This window comes from Hypomesus nipponensis, chromosome 26, assembly GCF_054491055.1.
Source record: "Hypomesus nipponensis isolate SF chromosome 26, ASM5449105v1, whole genome shotgun sequence".
In the NCBI taxonomy this organism is placed as follows: domain Eukaryota; kingdom Metazoa; phylum Chordata; class Actinopteri; order Osmeriformes; family Osmeridae; genus Hypomesus; species Hypomesus nipponensis.
In genome coordinates this window covers 1803399-1827248 of record NC_140386.1, presented here as the reverse complement: position 1 = coordinate 1827248, position 23850 = coordinate 1803399, and the positions used below count along the sequence as shown (strand labels likewise).

General features: G+C 41.1%; 1 protein-coding gene across 6 annotated transcripts in view; it reads left to right on the top strand.

Moving 5' to 3' along the window:
• stil (STIL centriolar assembly protein) overlaps nucleotides 1-23850 on the top strand; it is a 71858-nt gene that overhangs the window by 525 nt on the left and 47483 nt on the right. For 3 of the 6 annotated variants that reach the window (XM_084692651.1, XM_084692650.1, XM_084692655.1), the window contains exons 2-9: nucleotides 440-558; nucleotides 660-767; nucleotides 855-970; nucleotides 1181-1365; nucleotides 3242-3495; nucleotides 3684-3767; nucleotides 3927-4013; nucleotides 8889-9036. In XM_084692651.1, coding sequence (XP_084548777.1) covers nucleotides 551-558; nucleotides 660-767; nucleotides 855-970; nucleotides 1181-1365; nucleotides 3242-3495; nucleotides 3684-3767; nucleotides 3927-4013; nucleotides 8889-9036 — 990 coding nt within the window. In that variant the 5' untranslated portion in view covers nucleotides 440-550. Of the gene's footprint in view, nucleotides 1-439; nucleotides 559-659; nucleotides 768-854; nucleotides 971-1180; nucleotides 1366-3204; nucleotides 3496-3683; nucleotides 3768-3926; nucleotides 4014-8888; nucleotides 9037-23850 lie in introns of those variants that run through there. The other 3 variants (XM_084692653.1, XM_084692652.1, XM_084692654.1) reach the window with 2 other exon arrangements.

Below are 23850 nucleotides of genomic sequence, written 5' to 3'. Positions count from 1 at the left end.
AGCCTCCTACTTTGATATATAAACGTACAGACCGTCAAACCGTGTGTGTAGTTTGTCTGGTGCAGCGTCAAACTTGACAATTTGTATTTTAAGTGGTCGATGGACGAAAAGAGATTTCCCATGGCTAATTGTCAAAATGAGAATAAGACTTCCTGACAGCCTTATTGGATACTTAAACTGGGACATTTTAAAGTAGTGTGTATCTACGGTAAGAACGCCGTGCAGGTAGCGCCAGTGTGCTGTCTAGCAGCGTGTGTAAGTCGGAAGGCCGTACAGCACAGACCATGGCCAACGTCTGCGTAATCATACTCAGTATAGCAGACCAACATGCGATGATGTTTAATTGTTGCTAGCATGCTGTCTAGTCTTACCTGTTCAAGCAGGTCTAGCTAACTGAAAGTAGCAAGCATATTTTGTTGAAACTTTTTTTGTTTGACAGAAGCATTCTTCCTGCTGACGAAACTTCCAACATACGTGTTCCAATAAATCTCTGTGGACCAGACTACCATAAAACGGATCGGAGAATGTTTACGAATCGAATGGTCTGAAAATGGCTAGGTGTGTTCGATATTATTTTATTTTTTTACCAAGTGAGCTAACTATATGTATGGATTTGAAATAAGGTTTTCCAGGTTATGACAGTTTCTGATTTTCCACAGATATGCGGAAAATGATGTAATTCTCCTCACCTACCCCAAGTCCAAAATAGCTCTTTGGGACCCTACACCTAATGGGGATGCTTTTAACCTCCACCTCTCCAATTACAGGTATTTTTGATCATCCATGTCATAAAGAGAAGTGACCAAATGAACGGTAGCCTTTTTATTAAGTTAAACCTGTTTGGTATTCAACAGAAACCCCAGACTACTTTTATCTGAGAAAGTGCTTCGCTTGGCTCACCGTCATGCCCGGCAGGGTAACAAGCCACAGTTTACCTGTTTCTTACTGGGTAATATAGTTGTAGATGCTGGTGAGTATTAAACAATGCCTGAGATTGTAGACTAAGAATTATACATTTTTCATCACTAGATTTAGTTACAAGACATTTATTCACAATATTCACCAAGATCATTATAAGTTTCTAAGACGTGAAGGTTTGTTTATTCTTAATATTTCATGTTTGAGTAAAACATCGTCATTAACATTTAAACTTTTAATCTGCTCACTTGTCTTGTCAAAGATGAGGAGGGTGTAACTGTTGCTCTAGACCGTTTCGACCTGGGTCGGGAAGAGCTTGATACTTCTGTCAAGATCCCCACTGCTCATTTGCCTGGTGACATTCTGGTCCCCTGTATTTTTGGAACCCGAGAACTGTTTTCTGCTGACAATGAATTCCGTGCTGCTGAAGACAAAATGTCTTTCAAGGTAATATCCAGCTAAGTCAGGGGTGTCAAACCCTGTTCCTCAAGGGCTGCCGTCTTGCATGTTTTAGATGTTTCCCTGATCCAGGTCACCTTATTCGAATGAATGGTTGTTATAACAACACATTTAATTGAATCTGGTGTGTTGGAGCAGGGAAACATGCAGGCCAACGGCCCTTCGAGGACCAAGGTTTGACACCCCTGATCTAAGTGATGGTTAAATAAATGCCTAAACTAGTTTTCTGACCTTAACTGTTGATGTTGGACTGCTTTTCATTGCATGCATTAATACAGCCATGTTGTAATGTCATGCTGTACACAGCTGATAAATGAGCTCTTAATGAAATCTAACAAACTGATGTTGACCATGTTTAAGGTTTTGAATTGAATTTGAGGACCTCGTGAAATTGTTGAATTGATGTGGCAAACATTGTACATTCAAGTACAGTCCTGACCAGGGGTAGATCTATACATGTTTTCCTGGGGTGGAAATGGGGTAGCAGGAAGTAGTTGTAGGGGCATGGAGGTGTAGAGGGATGGTGTGACTCGATGACATCATAAGTAAGGGATAATGTATAGAACGCCGGTCATTATTGGGAAAATAAGCCCCGTCAGGGCAAACAGCACCCCGAATCTGCTGAACTACTTAATGAAGAGGGGGGATAGGATCGTACTGTGTACAGACAAACACAGCCTACATACAAAACATTACAGCTAGTACCACCGCAGTAGCATAGATAGACTAGGGAAAAACCGAAGCAAATCAAATTGCATGACGCATCCACAACTCAACTGGAAGCTTAGGTAAACAAGAACAAATTGAGTATTTAGTGATCATAAACATGTTTATTATATTGAGTGGTTTCTTTTACACTATATGCAAGAAAATCAAAACTGTAAAAAAAAAAAAAAAAAGCATTTGTGGCTTCTAATTGTAATTTTGTGTTAATGAAATGTCCAAATAATCACAACGTAGGCCTACGCACAGCCCAATGCAGACACTAGGTAAACAAGGGGATGGCTATATTAACGCCAACCAAGCACACATAGCATGATGCATAGCATAGGTGGTCTAAATGTCTTAAGACCATGTTATGGGGGAAATTTTGTCTTAAGACTTAAGTGTGTCCTAATGCAAAGGCTAAATTACAGGTTTTGGCACATATGGCTTTCCAAATTCCACAAATGTATCCCTTACTACACGCACGCACTCGTAGTATACACACAGAGTAAAATAAGTAACAATTTTCACTGTGCTCCTAAATGTATTTGTGTACGCATGTGCTCCTTGAGAAGTTTGCTTAGACCTAGGCTTCATGGTGTCGCATGTCCACTTCTTGTTAAACAAAAGTTTTTATTTAGGAAAAACATACACATTGCAGGGTTTCCCGCAGCATTTTTCTGTTAAGGCGGCTGCCTAAGCAACACGCCTGTCGCCTTAATGTTGTTGTCATCAAAAAAAATAAAAAAAATAGCGAAATCCGTTACTCTATCCTGTTTTCTCCCTTCCATTCCAAAACGCCAGTCTCCCTTCTCTGCAAAACGCATTAGTCTGCACCAAGTAGACCTTCCCGGTCTGACGTCAAACCCCACCCTACCACCTTAACTAACAGATTTTCTGCGCGAAACCCTGCATTGGAGATTTAGTAATTCAGGCAAAAAAAAGAACTTATCAAAATGTACAATAAAAAATGAGTAAGTGAATGATTGCTCTTGAACAATGCCGACAGACAATTATGGAAAGGTCTTCAAATCTGCAACCTTACAGAAGGACACTGAAGTATTTAAGCTCTGGTGGGGTGGGGGGCACTTGGGTTAGTAATGACTTGTCTTTTGTAATCAGGATTGGCAATGGATTGGTACTCTTTACCCTTCCATAGATGTTACGCCACTATTGCTGCAGTCGTGAGCCAATGGATCTCGCCAAAATGCTCATTCTCAGAGCTCACCTTTGTGGCTCCCAGCACACTGACAGCCTGGACTTTGTTCTGCGCTGGGCTGCAGTCACTGTTGCCAACACAATCAACACTTTTCCGATCAAACCCATCCCCATTATCCCCACGGCCCTGGCCAGGAACTTGACGGCGCTGTCTATCTTGGCTCAGCCGTTGAACAGTGTGAACCACAGGCGAGGGTATGAAGACATTCTAGTGAAGTGCTGATAACTATGATGTTTTAAAATAGTCAGACATGCTTTTGATCAACAGCTGAGCTGTTGCGTCTCTTCAGTTTCAATGTTGTGACTTGCTGTATCAGTGGTTATCTTAAATATGTGTAGCACTTTAAAGTGAATAACCATACAATTATATCTTCAATGCTCAGTTTTTTGACAATGGATCAAACCCGCAAACTGCTCCTCGTGTTTGAGTCTGACCCTAAGGCCTACACTCTTCCATTAGTAGGAGTGTGAGTATTGTGTAATATTTTATCTAAATGCAGTGGGGATATTTGTTATTTATAGTTGATTAAATTGCATACAAGTCTATCAAGCAAAACAAGGGTGTAATTAAAAGTTCTGAGACGACTGCAGTGATTGTTTAAAGATTGTTGTAAATACCTTAACAGATGGCTAAGTGGAGTCACACACGTCTCCAACCCCCAAGTGTGGGCGTGGTGTCTAAAATACCTGTTCAGCTTCTCCTTCAAGGATAGGTGAGTGAAACATGAATCTGTTAATAGTATTAACTTTGTTAAAATCCCATTTAAAGTTTTCCAGCCTGAGCCAAAATTCTGAAAATTCAATTTGATGCTAGAATATGATATTAATATGCATATTCATATTTACATGATTTTTCATATCAAATCATACACCTGAATGGTTTACCATATTGAAGAGGACTAGGGATTTTTCATTATATAAATAAATGCTGTCAAACGATTATAATATTTAATCGCATTTGTCATAATTAACTTGCGATTAATTGCACATTTTTATCACTTCTAAATGTCCCTTGATTTCTTTGTACCATAATTTTTTTTTCTCATTTTAATGCTCTTATCAATATAGAAAAGTGGATCTGATTGCTTTGTCTCAGTGCAAATGTTTTTATTTATTGAAAACAACGTTGCAATCGTCTGGCTTTGACGAGGGGGTGGAGAATTTGCATCAGCTGTGTGCTTGTTCATCAAGTAGTATTTCAGACTGGACGTGCTGCGATGATAGCTCAGTTCACAACGACAAAACACACAGATCACTTTGGTCTTGTCCAGTGTTGGGGGTAATGGGTTAAAAAGTAAAAATGTGTCTGTACCGCAGTAATGTAACGCATTACTGTTGATAACTTGCGTAATCGCATTACAGTTACTAATACAAAAATGTATTGCGTTACTTGCGTTACTGAGATCTGCATATCGGGAGGAGAAAAAAAGCAACATATCTAACTTCCTTTCACAGTATGTGTGTTTGCGTAACACTCGTCACTTGACTTAGCCCCAGAGTTCGGAAGGCTAAACAAGAACGGCAGAGCCTCTTAGGACGACTTTTGATGGATGGAGGTAGCCTATGCACATGACTTCGTATTAGTTGCTCGAAAGGACAAAAACTTAACTGTACATTGTGCCCACGGCAAAAACATCTCTCCACCGCCGCAAACACAACCTCACATCTGTCAAAGCATCTTCAACGGCAACATGCTAACTCAAGACTAGTATCTAAAGATCCCCGGTCCCTGAGTGACGCTGACGCCGATAAAAGTTTGCCGTTGCCGACACCAGCCAAGCTGCCACAACTTGACTTTCAACAGCAGGTTACCAAAGCAGAGATAAACAGGCTTGTAGCAGCATAGATACTAGAGGAAATGTTGCCATTTACAGTTTTAAGCATTATTTTATTTTGAGACATTTTGCTTGCTGCCAGTACTGTAGCCTTGTTATGCTTGACAACTTTTAGGTTGATGTTAACAACTTTTTTTGTCAGCTTTGTGGTATTAAAAAGCATAAGAGATCTGTCCTCATAATAAGAATTTGAGTTGACTTGGGCACGTATATGGTACATGTATCGTTATTTGGCAAGTCCATCTCAGGTGATGTTACGGAGTAATCCAAAAGTAGTGTAACTAGTTACTTTCAGCTGTAAGTAATCTAGTAAAGTAAAGCATTACTTAAAAAGTAACTAGTAATGTGTAATCTTACTTTTTTTGAGTACCCCAACACTGGTCTTGTCGATGTAACCATTTGGCAACTTTTTAAAAGTAAACTTTTCGTTCAGAATCTTATTGGCATCCATTTCGGCGTCTTGCACTCGCCATCCACTCAAAACGTAATGTTAGCCTACTACTCTTTAGCAGCCTCTCAAGCCCAAACAAGTGTGTGCTGCGTGCCTGTTTTTGTTTCCGGTCTAGCTAGATCCTGTGTGGTGTTGTTGTTTTTCTAACATCAGTAGTTACATTACATGACATTTACATTTATTCATTTAGCAGACGCTTTTATCCAAAGCGACTTCCAAGAGCTCCAAGAGTTCCAATAGCTTTTAACGCTGTTTAAAACGCGCAGCGTATTCGTTCAGCTGCATTTCATTTCCCTGCTCTCTGTCTGTCGGCACACGTTAGCAACGACGCTATAGGCCGATATATGCTTCTGCGTTTTTCGAAAAACTGACACATGGGAACGCCCTCGTCTCTGTGGAACGCCCTCTGAGAGCCTCGGAGAGCTTGACGTGCACCTCCTGAATTTTCTAACTATCCATTATAATTTCTGAGAGCTACGGAGACCCCCTTGGCTGTGATTAAATATTTTAATCGCGTGACAGCCCTAATATTTTATAGAAAAAAAGTTCTGTGTAACTAACCCCGCCACAAAATGCTTTCTAATCTGTGGGAAACACTGCATGTTATGCCTTCATTTAGCTAATTTAGCCTATCACTATTTCCAGTGTTTCCCTGGAATGAACATTGATTCATAAAAAATTGACCGCCACAAATTGCTAATTTTTAGTTTTTACTGTTTAACATGGCAAAAAAACATTATAGAGCTGCACATTGATTCGCCCAGCACCTTGCACTTCTCTCTCTCTCTGACACACTCACACACAGGACAACGGACTTGTCTATAAATAGCCCCCTATATCCGTGCAGACATTTTGAGCCCGTTATGCACCCTTTTCGTCTGTCTGCATTTTTGCAGTCTTTACCTAAGGGAATTGCACCCAATTCACAGCATTATGACGTGAAACACAAGGGTTACCAAGGGAAGCCCGGAAGCGAGAAAAAATTCCCGTCAAACCTGCTTCATAAAACAAGAAAGAAGAAACTCACACCATCATTGTTTTTATGATCGATCGTCGTTGTCATGTTCAGGTACTCGAATACTCTTGCCCATCCCTTCTATAATTATAAATGATGGAGTGCAGCAGAGATGGTTTGCCTTTTGGAAAGCTCTTTAATCTTTGTTTATTTTTTTGTAGGGCAAATGGAAGAGAAATTTACTTGCCCCACTGGACAAGTTAAAACTCAAACAAATAAAGATGCCATGTTACTTCATGTTATGTTCCACTCATTACGTCTATTTTACCGATTTTGTTTGACCAAATTCCGCATTAGCAAAACACAAAGTTGGAAGTTGGCAGCCCTGCTGATGCTGATATAGCTGTTTGTCTTACGAGAACGGTATGCATCGTTGCTAATGTGTACTGACGTTGTGATTGTGTGTGTGTATGTGAGAAAGACACGTGAGTGACAGAGAGCAGGGAAAGAAAATGCAGCTGAACAGCTGAAGTGTAAAAAAAGACAATTATATCAGGGTTCCCGCGGGGTCTTAAAAAGTCTTAAATTCTGAACTTTAAATTTAAGGCCTTAAAACGTCTTAAAAACGTCCGTATTTTCATCCGAGGTCTTAAATTTCATTTAGTCAGGTCTTAAAAAGGTTTTACCCTCGTTAATTTCCAGAAACGCATGCCGTGATAACTGCAATATCTGCATGCAAAATACGTCTGCGCTTCCTCAGAGTTTGTAAAAATTCGGCTATGTGTGGAGAATGGGAAAGTTTACTTTCAACGAGACATGAGTTGCGTTCGACATGCATCGACTTCATGCAGCGCTGTAGCCGGCTGCAGACGACGCCGGCGCTGCATGAAGTCGAACGCACCTATTGCTAGATCACAGCGATTTCCGCTGTTGGTTACAAGCAGTACCCAGCTCCAGGTACGAGTCTCACTGCAAACTTTGCCCCAAAAATATTCAATTCAGTTACTAAAGTGATTGCTTTATCTGTAAATTACATTTATGCTTTTTTTTATGAATTCCATTCGTAGAACTTACATGTTTTTTTCAGAATGTCTTTTGATTTAAATATTTTTGGGGTAATAAGTTGTGTAGGTCTTAATTTTCAATCTTTATGGTCTTAAAATGTCTTAAATTTTACTAACTGAAACCTGCAAGAACCCTGTATAATGAAATGCAATATGTGGCGGCCGTTGTTGATTCTGTGGTGCACCACCACAAATTAGTCTGTGGGAAACACTGCCGTTGCTTTCTCAGCGTTAAAAATACAAGGTTTGGCGTGAGTGTGTGAACTGGTTGAATTGCGTGTCTCACGGCCAATGCGTGAGAGTTGGCAGGCCTTTAAAAAAAGTGTATAGCCTACTTTAAAGTTGAATATTAACTGATATTTAACTACATACATTTAACCAATACAAATGCTTGCTAGGTACACAGCTGCCAATGCTAGCTAGCTAGAAACGTCAACACACCATTTTTTCCCATTTTTTCCCTGCATAGAGAATTTTGGCGTGTGCCAAAGCCGTGTGCCAATGACAAATCCCGAGCGCCAAAGGCAAAAAAAAGTCACCGATGAAAGCGTGCAATGCATGTCAGCGAATATGTTCTCAATAGTATGTTTCAAGTAGATTACAGCCGAACCCTCGTTCTGTTTTGATCAATAGTAATCGAGTTGATAAGTGTGTCTTGTCTGATCAATACGCAACTGTGAGGTGCGCGAATGGACAGAGTGGCCACTAAACTATCGTTCCGCTGCGAGGGCCAGCCCAACGTGCAAGAATACAAGTGCAAGTGATTTCCACTCAAAATGCTGACAAACGTTTGATAAACAATTCCCAACGCAGCCTCCATTGGTATTCTTAAACTGGAATGATGATATATAGTATAACTTATGTTGTCAGTTCATTTAAGCCTGTTATTGTACAAGTCTATAGTTATGGGGGGGGATGCAAAACACCTGGGAATAAATACATTAATCAGAAAAAAGGAGAACAAAAATGAATATATATATATATATATATATATATATATATATATATATATATATATATATATATATATATATATATATATATATATATATATATATATATATATATATATATATATATATATATATATATAAAAACCCTGTAAAATTATTAATCTTTACCTGGACAATTGACTTGTGTGCATGGACAAGTGAAACGTTAATGTACTTGTCCAAAGGACTAGTGCCTCAAAAGGTTGATGTCAAGCCCTGCTTTCGGTGAACATGATACTATTTTGTGAGCATTTCTGAAAACCTATTTCAACTTTATTTCTTCTCTTGCAGAGTGATGTCAGAGAATGGGTGTTTCCTGGTTGTCCTATACTCACTGACTCACAGGGAGCCAGACTTCTACCAGTGCAACCCTGGAAGCAGTGAACAGGAGATGGATTTTCAGCTGCTCACATGCACCAAGTCATTCACACTCTTAAAGGTTTGTTCCTTATTACTTGCAAGATATGGATGTTGAGGGTTGACTAAACGTAATCAAATTGGTTGAAATCTGATTATATCGGATTTTTAAATCACCAAATATTTGTATCATATCGGCATTAAAAATCCTTTATTGGTCGGGCTCTACTTGAAGCTAGAGTTGTTTTGACTTGACCCTAGCATTGATATTTGGATGAATGTGATGTTATTTCCATGGAGCCCAACGTTAGCTAACGTACTTATTAGGATTCTTCTGTCAAAAGGAAACTTATTTTATTGTTAGATTCCTCTGGTAGGAGGAAACCTATTGTTTATGTTCTAATTATTGGGATTATTCTGTCAGGAGTTAGTCTATTGTAATCGTTAGTATTCTTATTAGGCTTTTCTCTCCCTAAAGTGCCCAATAACTCAAGATCCCAACGGTAAAACGGTTTCATAATGTGCACATTGATACTACAGGCCATGCCTACTCCCACACTGCAAGGGACCCACACTTGTCTATAGGTCGTGCTTCAGGCCACGTAAAGTCTAAAATACCAGAAAATTGGTATACCTGCCTTGCAAAACAGCAATTGGTACCCATAACGGCTGCCATCTTGGACTTTAAACACAACATACAAAAACTCTTCTCATGAACCATTTGTCTGATTGACTTGAAACTTGAGAGATGTGTAAGATGCTTGTCTTATTTGGTATTTGGCAATAAGGAATAAAATATGGCAGAATTATTAATACATTGGTGAATTGACAACTGTTAAATATTTAATGTGTCCATACATCAATACCACATTGACCTATAAACTTGATCTATGCCACACACAGAGGACACTACAGTATGTTACCATGTTCCATGGCCATCTTATATTTCCAAAAACTATGAAATTGAAGGGAAATATAATTTATTGCTAAATAATGCTTTCCACATCCGCCAGTCATAATCCAACTCTGATTCAACCACTAGTTCCTATGAAAACTCTTGACAAAGTTTAGTAAACAAATCTGAGATGGTTGAATGCAAGTTGTAACATTTTATATTTGAAATATGCATGCTCGGTTAAATGCTAGTGCACTCTGCTAGTGTCTCTCTTCCTCCACAATCCGTACGCCAACTGCTCACTGACTCCAAAGGCTTTTTACACTTGCGCAACCTTGGAGCCACACACAGACACCTCTAAGGCAGCGGTTCCCAAACTTTTTAGGCCACGCACCCCCTTCTACATCCCGACCGGGTTCACGTACCCCCCCACACTCACACGCACACACACACCTAAAAAATTAATAAAAGCAACAGCGCCTAAACAGCGCATTAAAATCGGACCAATAATGGAACAGTTTGCAGGCGCGTGGAGTTTGTTTAAAATATTTAATCAGCGGTTAAATGTTGCAGTGTAAACACGAACCGAACAAAGGGGTAACTGCAACATTCACGTCATTTACAATGAATAACAGCGGTAACATTAATCCGAATCACATAACGATAAAGTTAAACATAACGGCTGATATTCATAAAAAAAAGGATTCCATTTGAGGATTATTAAATTGTAAGTTTTTAATTGTCTTACAACGGGAATTTTTATAATTCATTTTTATAACCAATTATTACACCAGTAGACCACCATTACATTTTAACTCTCGCGCACCGCCTAGAGGCAGCTCGCGCGCACCACACTTTGGGAAACCCTGCTCTAAGGCTTTCTGACAAGGGGGGCTGACCCGATCTATTAGGAAAACATTCTGCAGTGTTTCCTACAGAATGTGATTATATTGTGGTGGTAGGCAAGGGCAGAGCCAGATGTTGGAAAAATGTATCCTGGGATTGGTTAGATGTGTATAGATAGGGACATCAACAAGTAATGCAATGTTTTGCAGTAATTTGAGCATCATTTTTTTTTTTGCGCTTTATGTAAAATAAATGTTATATTGGACTCGTATTGTTATATTTGTCTCATGTATTTAACTATGAATATTATAATATTAAACTTGAATATATCAGTTTAGGACACATTTGTGCAGAGAATTATGATACTAGCCGTTCGTCAACTCCAGATTCTCCTGACGATTTTTTGGAAAAGCCGTTCTTCCTGCACATTGATTCAGAGCGTGCATGGACGGTCCATTGTAGTGAGGGAGAGAGAACATGAGCGGCGCAGTTTTACAATCAAATATTTATTTTGCAATGTTAAACGGAAAAAAATACAATTAAAATCGATAATACATTTGTGGTGGTAAGCATGGGTCCGATCAACCATACGTGGTGCCTTTGACCACGCCTCAAAGATGTCACATTCACCAATAATGGACCCCGTCAGGCCAGGTCTGGATACATGCCTTATTGGTCATGGGTGACAAAAAAATGCTCAAGAACCTATAATCAGGGATGCAAACAGCGCGCTTTTCGGCGCCTCTCGCTTTTTTCACGTCAGTTTGGGTGACCTGCGTGAATCGTGCAGATCCGGGGGGGGGGGGGTCTGATTATGGCCCCGTCCACACTAGCCCGGGTAAATACAAATACTCGTATTTGAATTGAAAACGATCTCCGTCCACACTAGCGTTTTCATATCGTTTTCCAAATGTTTGCCGTCCAAACTAACACGGGAACATGACAATCCTTGTCATGGTTACCCTCCCTCCTGCCACACAGCTCTGTTTACAAACTCCTCAGGCAATACTATTTGGTGTTGTAAAATTGTCCCACCAGCTAGCTGTTCAACCAGGTCTCACCCAGAATCGCCTCTGTTTGGTTTAAATCGTCTTCTCTGCCTTGTCCCCCTATCGTTCAGGCACACCGAGTACAACGCTCGCCTGCGTAGGAGTAACGCGTATGTATTAAGTAATAATACTTGTGTCTGAAGTACACTAGCTAAACTGGTAAATCAATTCTAGAGATGGAGCAGCATATTTATTTCACCTTCCATGTACAAATCTTGACATTATAGCTATAGATTGCAAGCTACCCCCACTGCCATGGCAACTGAACGTCATCGTATCTAAAAAGCTCCGTGGACCCCGTCCACACTACTACGCGAACCCGGTGTTTTCAAATGTCTCCGGCTAGGGGAGCATATTCGAAAAGCTCAGTTTTCAGTGTCCGTACACGCCGTATTAGTGTGGACGGGAGGCAAACGCAGACATATGTATGCGTTTCTAAATATACCCGGGCTAGTGTGGACGGGGCCTATAATTGCACCAACAGTAATTCTGGATTGCCTCCACCAAACAAGTAAATAGGAAATAAGCAAATCAGCAGTAGCCTATGCACGCAAGTGTGAACCACTAGTGTTTCTTCTTGCTGCATATTTTTTACTGTCTGCGGTGGGTACTCAATAAACGGACTCCTATCCGGACCACAATACCTAGATGCAATTCATCGGTGTGTGATTTTGTGCTATAGCCTATATTTTTTTCCTAATAGATGTGCTTTATATCTTCCGTGTCCAATCTAAAGCTCCAATCAGGAGCTGTAATAACTGTAATCACCATGACAACTCACTCACTCAACGTTGGCCGCAACATCTGTAGGTAACGCAGGTTGTGTGTGTCATTCGCAAACAACGCAGGCTAATCGATTTGCTAATTTTAGCTAGCCTACCTGTTTCTTCCTTAGCAAAAATCATTGCGTGACAAAACCCAGCGAAATTTCAGACAGAAAGGACTGACAAGTACGCATAAGTGTTGCTGGTGGGGAGCACAAAACCGATGTGTTTAATCTGCAATGAGACGGTTGCCCTTGTCAGAAGTGGTAGAGCTAACGTGAAATGTCCCTATGACACAAAGCATGGACACTTTGAACAAAATTACCCCCAGAACTCTGGTCTATGGGAGAAAGATGCCCAGGGGCACGGACACTGTTCCCTCCTAAACCTAAGTCAATTTTGAATGGTAGTCAATGGGAGAGGTAAGGGCCAGAAAAATAAACCATGGTCTGTTCCAGACCCTGGACTGAACAGAAATTTGGTGAGTGGACCTTTTGAGTTTCGATCTGAGTACCCCTGTTTTAAGGGAAGCCGAGCTTTCCTTGCAGTCTTAAAGACATCTCCTACTGACATGGATTTTATTAGGAAGGTTACCAAGGCATACACAGCTTGTGGCAAGTAGAACAAACCAACTCTCAAAAGTAAGAACCGACAGTCCTCCGTTGATCTTCTGGTGAGGGGCCATTCCCAGGCTGTTACTCGGCTGAAGGAGTTGGCTAGGATCATCAACATTTAGTGCCCTTAAAAGTGGCCAGGAAGAAGAGAAAGAAAGAGCATCCCTTTATAATGTCCTCGTGATGGATTTATCTCTACAATGATCATTTGTGAAAAACTTGAACTGGGGGGGACACATCATCTGTGGGACCATTTCTGCTTGCAGCTATATTTTCAAATTCCATTTGTTGATGTTAGGCTTTTGAGGCAACTTGTTTCATGTTACTAAGATTTCTATTTTGCTGACAGTTACAACAAAAGTTGAGCTCCACAGCCATTGCCACCTCATTTTTGGCTCCTTACGGTTCCTTTTTCTTGAAGATAAGAGAATATTAGCAAGGCTACTGGCATAACCACAACATGTCGCAACATCTAGCTTTTTTTTGGACTGGTGATTTAGACTAATTCATGAGACAAGTGTAGACATTTGGTTAAAGGGACCTCCTTTTTCTTACTGTGATGTAGTCAAACTTGTTGCTTGTTACAGTAGCCATGTAACTACTTTATTGAGAAGGGGGCAAATGCAATGCTCACTGAGTGATACAAACTGTATAATCCATTACTGTATAATCCATTACAAGAAGATTAGCTTGGCGTTGCAACTGTGCTAACATAGCCTAACAACTGTTTTGCTACGGAAGCTATACAAATGCACGGCTGTCGTTTCTGTGCATGCTTGTGTTGTGTAGTACAGACATACAGTCTACACAAAGTTGGCACACAAGTTCAAGCTTGTTTTATTTGTCATTTCAACATATGCAGTACAAAACCTACAAGTGTGGAACAACATTGTATTACACTATGCTTTAACCCCTGACTTTTGATGGATGAAATGTACAGATTTAGCATTTTGTGTGTGTGTGTATGATAAAATAAATGAATGTGTGCATTAAAAAGTAAACTAATAAATTAACTAAATATTGCACACATTCATTTATTTTATTGTTTATGTAACATTATATAAATGTAACATTTATATATTTAATGTCTCGTTTAAAGGGGTCATTGACTGCAAAACCGAGTTTACCTTGTCAAAGTTGAATAACGACAGTTCAGTGGGTAGAATGGACATACAGTGAACCTCAAAGTCCATTGACACCTGTTTTCTATGCAAATCTCACAAATGGTCGGTTTCTAAATAGCTTTTTGGCTCTGGTCTGTACCCCGAAACATAGATCTCAGACACTAGTTTAGCTGCGCACGGCTCTGTGTGCTTCCACAGGAATAATAAAGAAGACAGTTTTGAAGTTTTTCAAGGATATTGAAAATGAACTACAGTCGTAAATGCAGTGTTCCAGGCAGTACAGGGAATGCTGACACTTCCATAGTCTTCCCATGGAACTAAACACTCGGCGGGCCTGTGAAGTTCGACACTCAATTAGTAATTTGCTGGAACCATTTCACCAAAGACAGTTTAGAAAATTATAAGAAGGCTATGATTTTTGTTGATAACAGTTGCCAACCTGCAGAGACTCATTCCGGGAGGTGGCTTATTTCGTTATTTCATTTTCCTGACTGTTTCATTCGAATATATAACCTATAATCTAGAATTCCGAATGCATGTTTGGCTATGTTGCGTCTTTGCAAGCTAGCCTACAGTAGCTGCTGTTGCTAGCAAAACTTCACTGAGCAGCACTTGTGCTAGCTGCCGCATCATTGGATACCAGTGGAGAAAAATGTTTCCTTCAGTAGTTTCAGTTTGGCAACTACCTGTTTACTCTCGTCTTTGTCTTTCTCTTTTGTGCTCCACTCGGGGAGTTACGTTTCATTTAGCAAATTGTTTTTTACATTCACTTCACTCTTCTACTGTCTCATATTAACCAACTGAAATGACGTGCTTTGCTGCAATCGATGGAATAGTACACAGTAGAATGGGGTGGGAGGGGAAGCCTGCATTGACACAAATAGAATAAACGCTCTGTTGGTACTTTGTTGATACCTTTGGGGAAGGTTTTGACTTTTAATTGATTTGTATAATTATTATTATAGTTATTATTGATCATATAGTACTTTTATGGAGTCTTACAAGGGGGCCCCCTGGCAGCTGGGGGCCCCGGGCAGTTGCCTACTTTGCCTAATGGGTAAATCTGCCCCTGCATGAGCGTACCATAAAAGGGAGAAAGCCCTAGTATAAAATGAGGTTTATTTCACAGTAAGACTATATATACAGCACATTTCATACAATAATTGCAGTTCAAGGTGCTTTACATAAAATCAACAAAAACAATAATACAAGTGATAAAAGTAATAGATCTAAAACATAACAAACCAACCATACGAGCCGCACCTATCTGCTATCTTTCGAATCTGTCTTAGATCCGAGCTGCCTCATGCAGTTTCCAAACATATAACAACCCAAACAAGCCACACTCTCTGAGGTCTCTCTAATCCGACTTAGACCCTAGCTGCCACTTGCAGTTTTCAAACATATAACAAAACACACTCTCGCACAGTCTTTGTGGTTTCCCAATAAAATAAAATAAAAAAATAAAGTAAAATAATAATAATAATAAAAACTACAAAATAAACGATATATAATCATAATAATACAAATAGAAGAATGTAACTACAATACAATTTAACACATAAGCAATAGTGCAATTCAAACACAAGCTGCAATCTTTGCGGGAATTCAAAGCAAATCTATAAAAACAATAATAACTACTAAAAGTTGTAACACCCTTCTGAGATAAATATGTGTTTGTTTGCACAGGGTGCATCAAGGCGCATAGAACAGCACCCAGGCCATTTTCAGCCAAACCAATGTTACATACCCTAAGGTGTGAAATACCCTATAAAATCAATCAATAAATCCTTTAATTTGTGACTTATTTAGTTATGGGGTCAATCCAGCATTAGAGAGGGTACAATTTCTGGGTAAATTGTGAGGTGTGCTTGTGTCCATCCTTGTGTTCGTTGGGTAAAATAGACATAGAGAGCCTTAAAGTCCCACTGACACTTCTTTCCTATGCAAATCTCACAATTTTGAAACTGCCACTGTATAACGGGCGATTTCCAATTAAGCCAATACCGTATTTTACAGAAAATAGGCCGCATTTTCTAAGCCGCATCCCACCAGAATGGGAGCTTTGTGTTTGTAAATCGGAGTCTAGGCCGCACTGGAATATAGGCTGACTGTTTATTTACCAAAGAACAATATCTCATTGGACAGCTTGGATAGCCTTCTAACCGACAACATTCACAATCAGGGTGAACACTCAAATGATCTAAACTACAGATCTAGCATTACACGTATCAAAACAGAACGAGCACAACTCCAAATAATGCTTATCTAACTAAGCTAATGCCCTTAACTTCGTAGTTTTTCAACTTGCCTCGGGGCATTCTGGTTGCCAAGAGCATTGTCGCTACAATACCAAACAATGCACGAGTATAGGCGATCTTACAGCCTTGTGTAACACACTTCGGTTACACTTACATTTATGCGTTTAGCAGACTCTTTTATCCAAAGCGACTTCCAAAAGAGAGCTTTACAAAAGTGCATAGGGTACTGATCATCACAACGAGATGGCCCCAAACATTGCGGGTAACCAAAACATGATGCATACATTGTGAAAACTAAATAAGTCCAGTGTTTCCCCTATGTTGATTTTGTCGTGGCGGCCCGCTACGGCTACATTTCTGCCGCCACTGTATCAGAAATAGGGCTGTACAAGACAGGTCTATCAGCAGTGATTGTTAGAGTGCATGTCGGAGAATAGCAAGGACGCGCTTCACAGCGCAGTTGAGATTGCGTGTGTGCGTCCTTGAGAACTGTAAGTCGTATAACTTATGTTTTCAGTTCATTAACGCCTGTTATTGTATTAGTCTACAGTTATTGCAAATTTAAGTGAACTGGTGATTTTCGTTGTTTGTATTCTTCCCCTGCTAGCATAATTGCATGCCTGTTGATTCGATAGCGATTGCTGCCCTTGCTCACGTTTGTATTTTAGGTGCATTATTATGCTGAAGTAGTTTTAATTAATAGTGGGTATATTGTTATTATTTGCTAAAGAATGCTTAGCCTATCAAGATCAAATGATGCCGACGGTGTACATGCTTTCGAGTACCTTGATCGATAGGCTAGGCTACTGACCATTTACAATAAGTGGTTACGTCAATTATTAATTGGCAGCATATTTCTGACATTTAGAACATACTTTAAGTAGCCTAACTGTATTGCTTTACGGAAAATAGGACAAAAATATATGCAATATTACATTTGTTATTACACTATTACACTAACCTACTCCAAAATATAGGCTTAGAACTTTATTTCAGGGGAGGGGGGGTGGGGGGTCGGACAGACCTGCCCCCACTGCTAAAAAAAAATCCTAGGGGAAACACTGAAGTCCCAAAGGGAAGAACCATAAGACCTCGAAAAAGTGCAAGGGTGTACCTGCGGAAAAAAGCAAGCAACAAAAATATATTACACACCAAGTACAATAGTTAAGTCAGTTACAACTAACCCATCAAGAGCAACAAGTCCCAATAAGAGTTATTGTGATCCTGGAGGAAACATCAGGTCCAGACAAACATTCCTAAGTGCCGTTGTACTTCCGGAACAAGTGTGTCTTGAGCCTTTTCTTGAAGGTGGGGAGACTGGAGCTGGGGAGTTGATTCCACCATTGGGGGGCCAGACAAGAGAAGAACTTGTGTTGGGACCGGGCTCTCTTGAGTGGTGGGACCACCAGACGGTTTTCAGAAGAAGACCATATCCAATAGCGTAGACCAGCTGGAGGTCTGGAGCATAGACTTCATGTAGTCGGGTGCAGTTGCGTTCACCGCTCGGAAGGTCAGTACCAGGGTCTTGAATCTGATACGGGCCGTGATGGGAAGCCAGTGGAGGGAGATGAGGAGTGGGGTAACATGGGAGCATCTGGGAAGATTGAAGACCAGGCGGGCTGCCGCGTTCTGAATCCTCTGGAGAGGGCGGGTTGCGCATGCTGGGAGACCAGCAAGCAGCGAGTTGCAGTAGTCCAACTTGGAGAGGACAAGTACTTGGACTGGCAGCTGGGTGGAATGCTCAGATGGGTATCTCCTGATCTTCCGAATGTTGTAGAGGGTGAATCTACTCGACCGGGAGACTGCAGCAATGTGGGCTGTGAGGGAGGGCTCGTCATCCATGGTCACCCCAAGGTTCCTGGCAGAGGATGAAGGTGTCACCGTCGCCGATCCCAGGGTGATTGAGAGATGGTGGGAGATGTAGGGTTTGGCCGGGATGATGGGGAGTTCTGTTTTGGCGAGGCTCAGCTGGTGGAGGTGCTTGGTCCTCCAGACGGAGCTGTCTGTGAGGTAGGCCTCGATCCTAGATGAGATGCCCAGATCAGTCGGGGGAATGACCGGTATAGCTGCGTGATGTCAGCATAGCAGTGGAAGGAGAATACATGGGAGGTCATGATTGGTTCAAGCGAGGTGGTGTACAGGGAAAAGTGGAGGGGTCCAAGGACGGAGCCCTGTGTAGGCCCTGTGGAGAGCTGGTGGAGGCCTGACACTTTGCCTCCCCAGGAGACTTGGTAGGATCTTCCCGACAAGTAGGATGAGATCCACTGAAGTGCAGTGCCAGTGATGCCCATCTCAGAGAGTGGCGAGCAGGATTTGATGGTTAACCGTACCAAATGCTGCAGAAAGGTCCAGCAGAAGGATGACGGATGACCTCGAAGCCGCTCTGGCAGACTGGAGGGCAGTGGTGACTGACAGGAGGGCGGTTTCTGTGGAGTGGCCAGTTTTGAAGCCCAATTGGTTGGGGTCAAGCAGGTTGTTCTGAGAAAGTTAGACAGTTGGTTAGATACAGTGCGTTCAATTGTTTTAGGAAAGAAGGGTAGCAGTGATACCGGTCTGTAGTTCTAGAGGACGGCTGGGTTAAGTGAGGGTTGTTTGAGTAGAGGACTAACTCTGGCCTGTTTGAAGGCAGAGGGGAAAGTGCCGGAAATAAGAGAAGTTAAGGACATGGAGAAGAATGATGGACGGAGAGATGGTTTGAATGAGAGGGGAGGGGACTGGATCAAGGGGACAGGAGGTGGGGCAATGGGAGAAAATTAGGTCAGAGATCTCTGCCTCTGACAGGGGAGAGAAAGAGTTTAGACATTTAGTTGGGTCAGTCATAGAGGGTGAGTGGGTAGGAAAGGTGGGTTCAGGGAACCGACTGCTATTGTCAGCAACTTTTTGGAGGAGAAGTCATCTGCTGTCGGGGGGGTTGGGGGGAGGGGGGTTAAGAAGGGTGGAGAAGGTAGAGAAAAGTTTGAGGGTTTGAGGCAGAATTAATTTTGTTCAGAAAGTAGTGGGTTTTAGCATCAGTTATGCGGGCTGAAAAGGATTTGAGGAGGGAGTGATACTTATCAAGGTCCAGACTAGGGATGGGCATTCAATTAAATTGTCTTAATCGATCGTTGGGAGAATTAACGATCGATTTTCGATTAATCATTAATATTTTTATATTAATATTCACTATTTTATAGGCTATATCAAAATGCAGTGAAAATAGAAAAAACTGTGTTTCCGCATTGATATCTGTATTACAAGAAGAGTAACTTTTTTTATTTCTGTAACTCCTAGAAGCGGAGCCGACAGCTCGAAGCCGGTGCTCAAACACAACTGACCCTCGTTTTTTTTCCTGCTAATTAACAAAGCTTCATTAAACCTTCGCCCTCAATAATACTTAAGGGTAGCATATCCATATTGATGGACTTGCAGATGCTTAGGGTAATTTTCTCTGCTCGTTGTGCATCGCAGCTCCTCCGTGATAACACAGAGAGCAGGATGCACCGCCACTAACCAGGGTCGGATGTATGTTCTACAAGTGGTACATCATTTGAGTCGTGGAGGAGTTGTATTTATACTCAGCTTTGCAGTGAACAAAGTAATTTTTAAGTCAAAATGGTCTCACACTACACTTCGCCGTGACCTCTTCATGTTTACTTTTGAAATACATGGAAACTCGCCGGTAACTGAGTAGGCTTGTGGCGTTTTTCTTCCCAAACATTGGCTTCGTTTGGTAAAATGTTTAAATCTCGCCACATAGAGAAATCCATTGCATTCCTTCAAGACTCACACTACGCAACGGAACACGCATTAGTTTTATCGATGAACAAATAATCGACGAAGTTCTTAATGATCGATAATCGATCGTCGATTAATTATGCCTATCCCTAGTCCAGACCGTCTTTGGACTGGCAGCCTCTCAGCTGCCAGAAGGCACAAATAACATCCGTGAACCACGGGCATGGGGGAGAAAATCGCGCAGGCCTGGTTGACGGGACAGAGTGTCGAGTGATGCAGTAAATGTGGATAACAGGGTGTTGGTGGTCGTCAATGGGAGGGAGGATGATTTTAATGGAGGAAAAATGGGAGGGGGATAGAGCGGAGGTGGCGGCGGAAAGTTACGAGGGGAGGGGAGATAGTGGGGGTTGGAGGGAGAGAGACAAAAAATTGGATAAAGGAGTGATCAGAAGTGTGTCGTCGGGTTACAGAGGTTAAGACAGTGACAGTTACGTGTCAGGATGACACAAGTTAATGCTAAATGACAAAACTTGGAACTCTAAAGTAGTCATATCCAATTTATGGGTTCTGATTCAGGCTCAAACGTATACGGTTCAACACCTAATGTCTCCATGGTATCTCCACCATCTCCATGGATGTTTCAGTGAGTGCTGTTGGCCATGTTGCGTCTTTGCGCCGCAGCTTTGCTCGTTGTAAACCAACCAATCAGCGCGCAGCTTATCTAAATATTCATCAGCATACCATAAAAGGGAGAAAACCTCTCGTTTCATTCTAGGGCTATTTTACAGAGTTGCATTATGGCGCATAGAACAGCACCCGGGCCATTTTCATCCCAACCAATGTTGCATACCCTGTTCGGAGACCTTAAGGAACAGTGTGCAATACCCTATATAATCATTCTATCACCCCCTTAAGTTTCCCCTTCTAGTGATACTTTTAAGCATTTACTCGTATTGCTTTTCATAAATAAAGAACCCCCTTTGAAACAAGCTGATACTAAGAACGTTGTCACTGGCAGTAGCTCAGCTGTATGAATTTTCTTTGTCTGACCTGGTAAACCGTAGGGCTGTCCCCACTCAGTCGGCTGGTCGACGTTGGGTCGATATGCCCTTGGTCGGCTAAGATTTGTTTTTTTTGTCATGCAGCTATATGGCAGTGTGAGATCTGATTTCCGCTTCAATCACCATTGCTAAATTAAAAACATGTTCTACATAAATTGTAGATTATATTATTTAAGTCAAATAAAGTAAAAAATATATAATAAAAAAAAAAGGTTACTGTTTTCCCTTTTGTTTATCCGTTTTGTTTTTTGCACACGGCACATGAGCACAATTGTAGCTGTTAGCCCAACTACAAACTTTACCATACTTTGTCGACAGTTGGTGATCCTTTATGCAAAATGGCAAAGAAATCTAATATGGAAGCATTTCATCAAAGTACCAGTTGACTCAAAACATGTTGAATGCACACTCTGCCAACAATGGTTTATATTCAATAGTTCGACGTCGAATATGATGTACCACTTGAAAAGCGTAAGTTGGGCTACTTAGCCAATGCATGCTGATGCGTTGGGTTGAAAACTTTACATGTCGTTAACATCATATATATATATATATATATATATAAGTGCTGTCAAACAATTAAAATATTTAATCGCGATTAATCGCATTAATGTCATAGTTAACTCGCGATTAATCACAATTAATCGCACATTTTTATCTATTCTAAATGTCCCTGATTTCTTTTTGTCCCAATCTTTTTTCAAATTTTTATGCTCTTATCTACATAGAAAAGTGGTTCGGATTGCTTTGTGCAAATATTTTTTTTATTGAAAACAACATTGCAATCGCCTGGCTTTGACGAGGGGGCAGAGAATTCGCATCAGCTGTGTGCTTGGCCATCAAGTGGTATTTCAGACTGGACGTGCTGCGATGATAGCTCAGTTTACAACGACAAAACACACAGATCACTGGTCTTGTCAATAGAACCATTTGGCAACTTTTTAAAAGCAAACTTTCCATTCAGAATCTTATTGGCATCCATTTCGGCATCTCGCGCTCGTCATCCACTCAAAACGTAACGTTAGCCTACTACCAGAGAATGTCTAATATCCGTAAACGGGCTCTGCTACTACTCTTTAGCCAGCTCGCAAGCCAAACGAGTGTTTGGCGTGCCTGTTGTTTTGTTTCCGGTCTAGCTAGATCCGGTGTGGTGTTGTAGTTTTTCTAACGTCGGTAGTTGTTGCAACAGCATGTGAAAAAAAACTACAAAGTTTGCTAGGCCAAAAAGAGCGTTAATCGCGCAATAAAATAATTGACGCCGTTAATTTGGGTTTGCGTTAACGCCGTTAATAACGCGTTAAACTGACAGCACTAATATATATGCACTATATATATATACAAGAGAGAGACTATACTATTAGAGTCTACTCTCCTTTCTATTATTTTCTACAAAGGATGGTGGGCTGCTAGATATAGCAGACTATAATAGTAGAAAGGAGGGTAGTAGACTGCAGTCTATGTATGTAGGCCTAGACCAGGGGTACTCCATTAGAAACTCAAAAGGTCCACTCACCAAATTTCCATTCAGTCGAGGGTCTGGAACAGACCATGGTTTATCTTTCTGGCCCACCTCTCCCATTGACTCCCATTCAAAATTGTCTTAGGTTTAGGCACAGTGCCTGTGCCCCTGGGCATCTTTCTCCCATAGACCAGAGTTCTGGGGGTAATTTTGTTCAGTGTCTATTAGTGACGTTTCACGTTAGCTCTATCACTTTTGACAAGGGCAACCGTCTCATTGCAGATTAAACACATTGGTTTTGTGCTCCCCACCGGCAACACAAATGCGTTCTTGTCAGTCCATTTTCTCTGCAATTTGCGATTTTTCGGAATCAACTTTTCGCTGGGGTTTGTCACGCCATTATTTTTGCTAAGGAAGAACAGGTAGGCTAGCTACCGTTAGCAAATTAGCCTGCGTTGTTGCGAATGACACACACAACCTGCGTGACCCACAGAGATTGTGGCCAACGTTGAGTGAGTGAGTGAGTTGTCATGGTGATTGCTATTAAAGCTCCTGATTGGATCTTTGGATTGGACACAGAAGATAGAAACCACATCTTGTAGGAAAACCATAGACATAATAAATAGTGTAAAGGCTATAAATGTGCCGGTTAAAATGGAAATGTTGTGTCAAAATGAATTAATTCCTTTGGCTAGTAATATATCGGCTAAAGGTGCGGGTCCGGATTGGGAGCCGCCTGGGTCCGGACTCGGACCGCGGTCCGCCATTTAGTGACCCCTGGCCTAGACTATGTAGTCTGCTGGAATCACACACAGGGAAGCAAACTCACTGTAGCCAAGCCTTGACATTGTTCAGTCTGTCTGCATCATGGTATGTCTTTGCTTGTGGGACATTCTTGAATGGGCAACTATGCCAGGAAATATGAAGGGTATACCTTGCTCCAGAGCAGTACCTGAATATTATCATCCTTTTTATCTTGAAACACAAAGAATCAAGGAGACTTTTTGTTCAATTGTACAAAGTATTTTCATTGTTCAAAGTAGCCTATATGTTGACAAACCTCTATATTACCTCTCCTTCTGGATTCCCCAATGTTATAGGTGCAATAT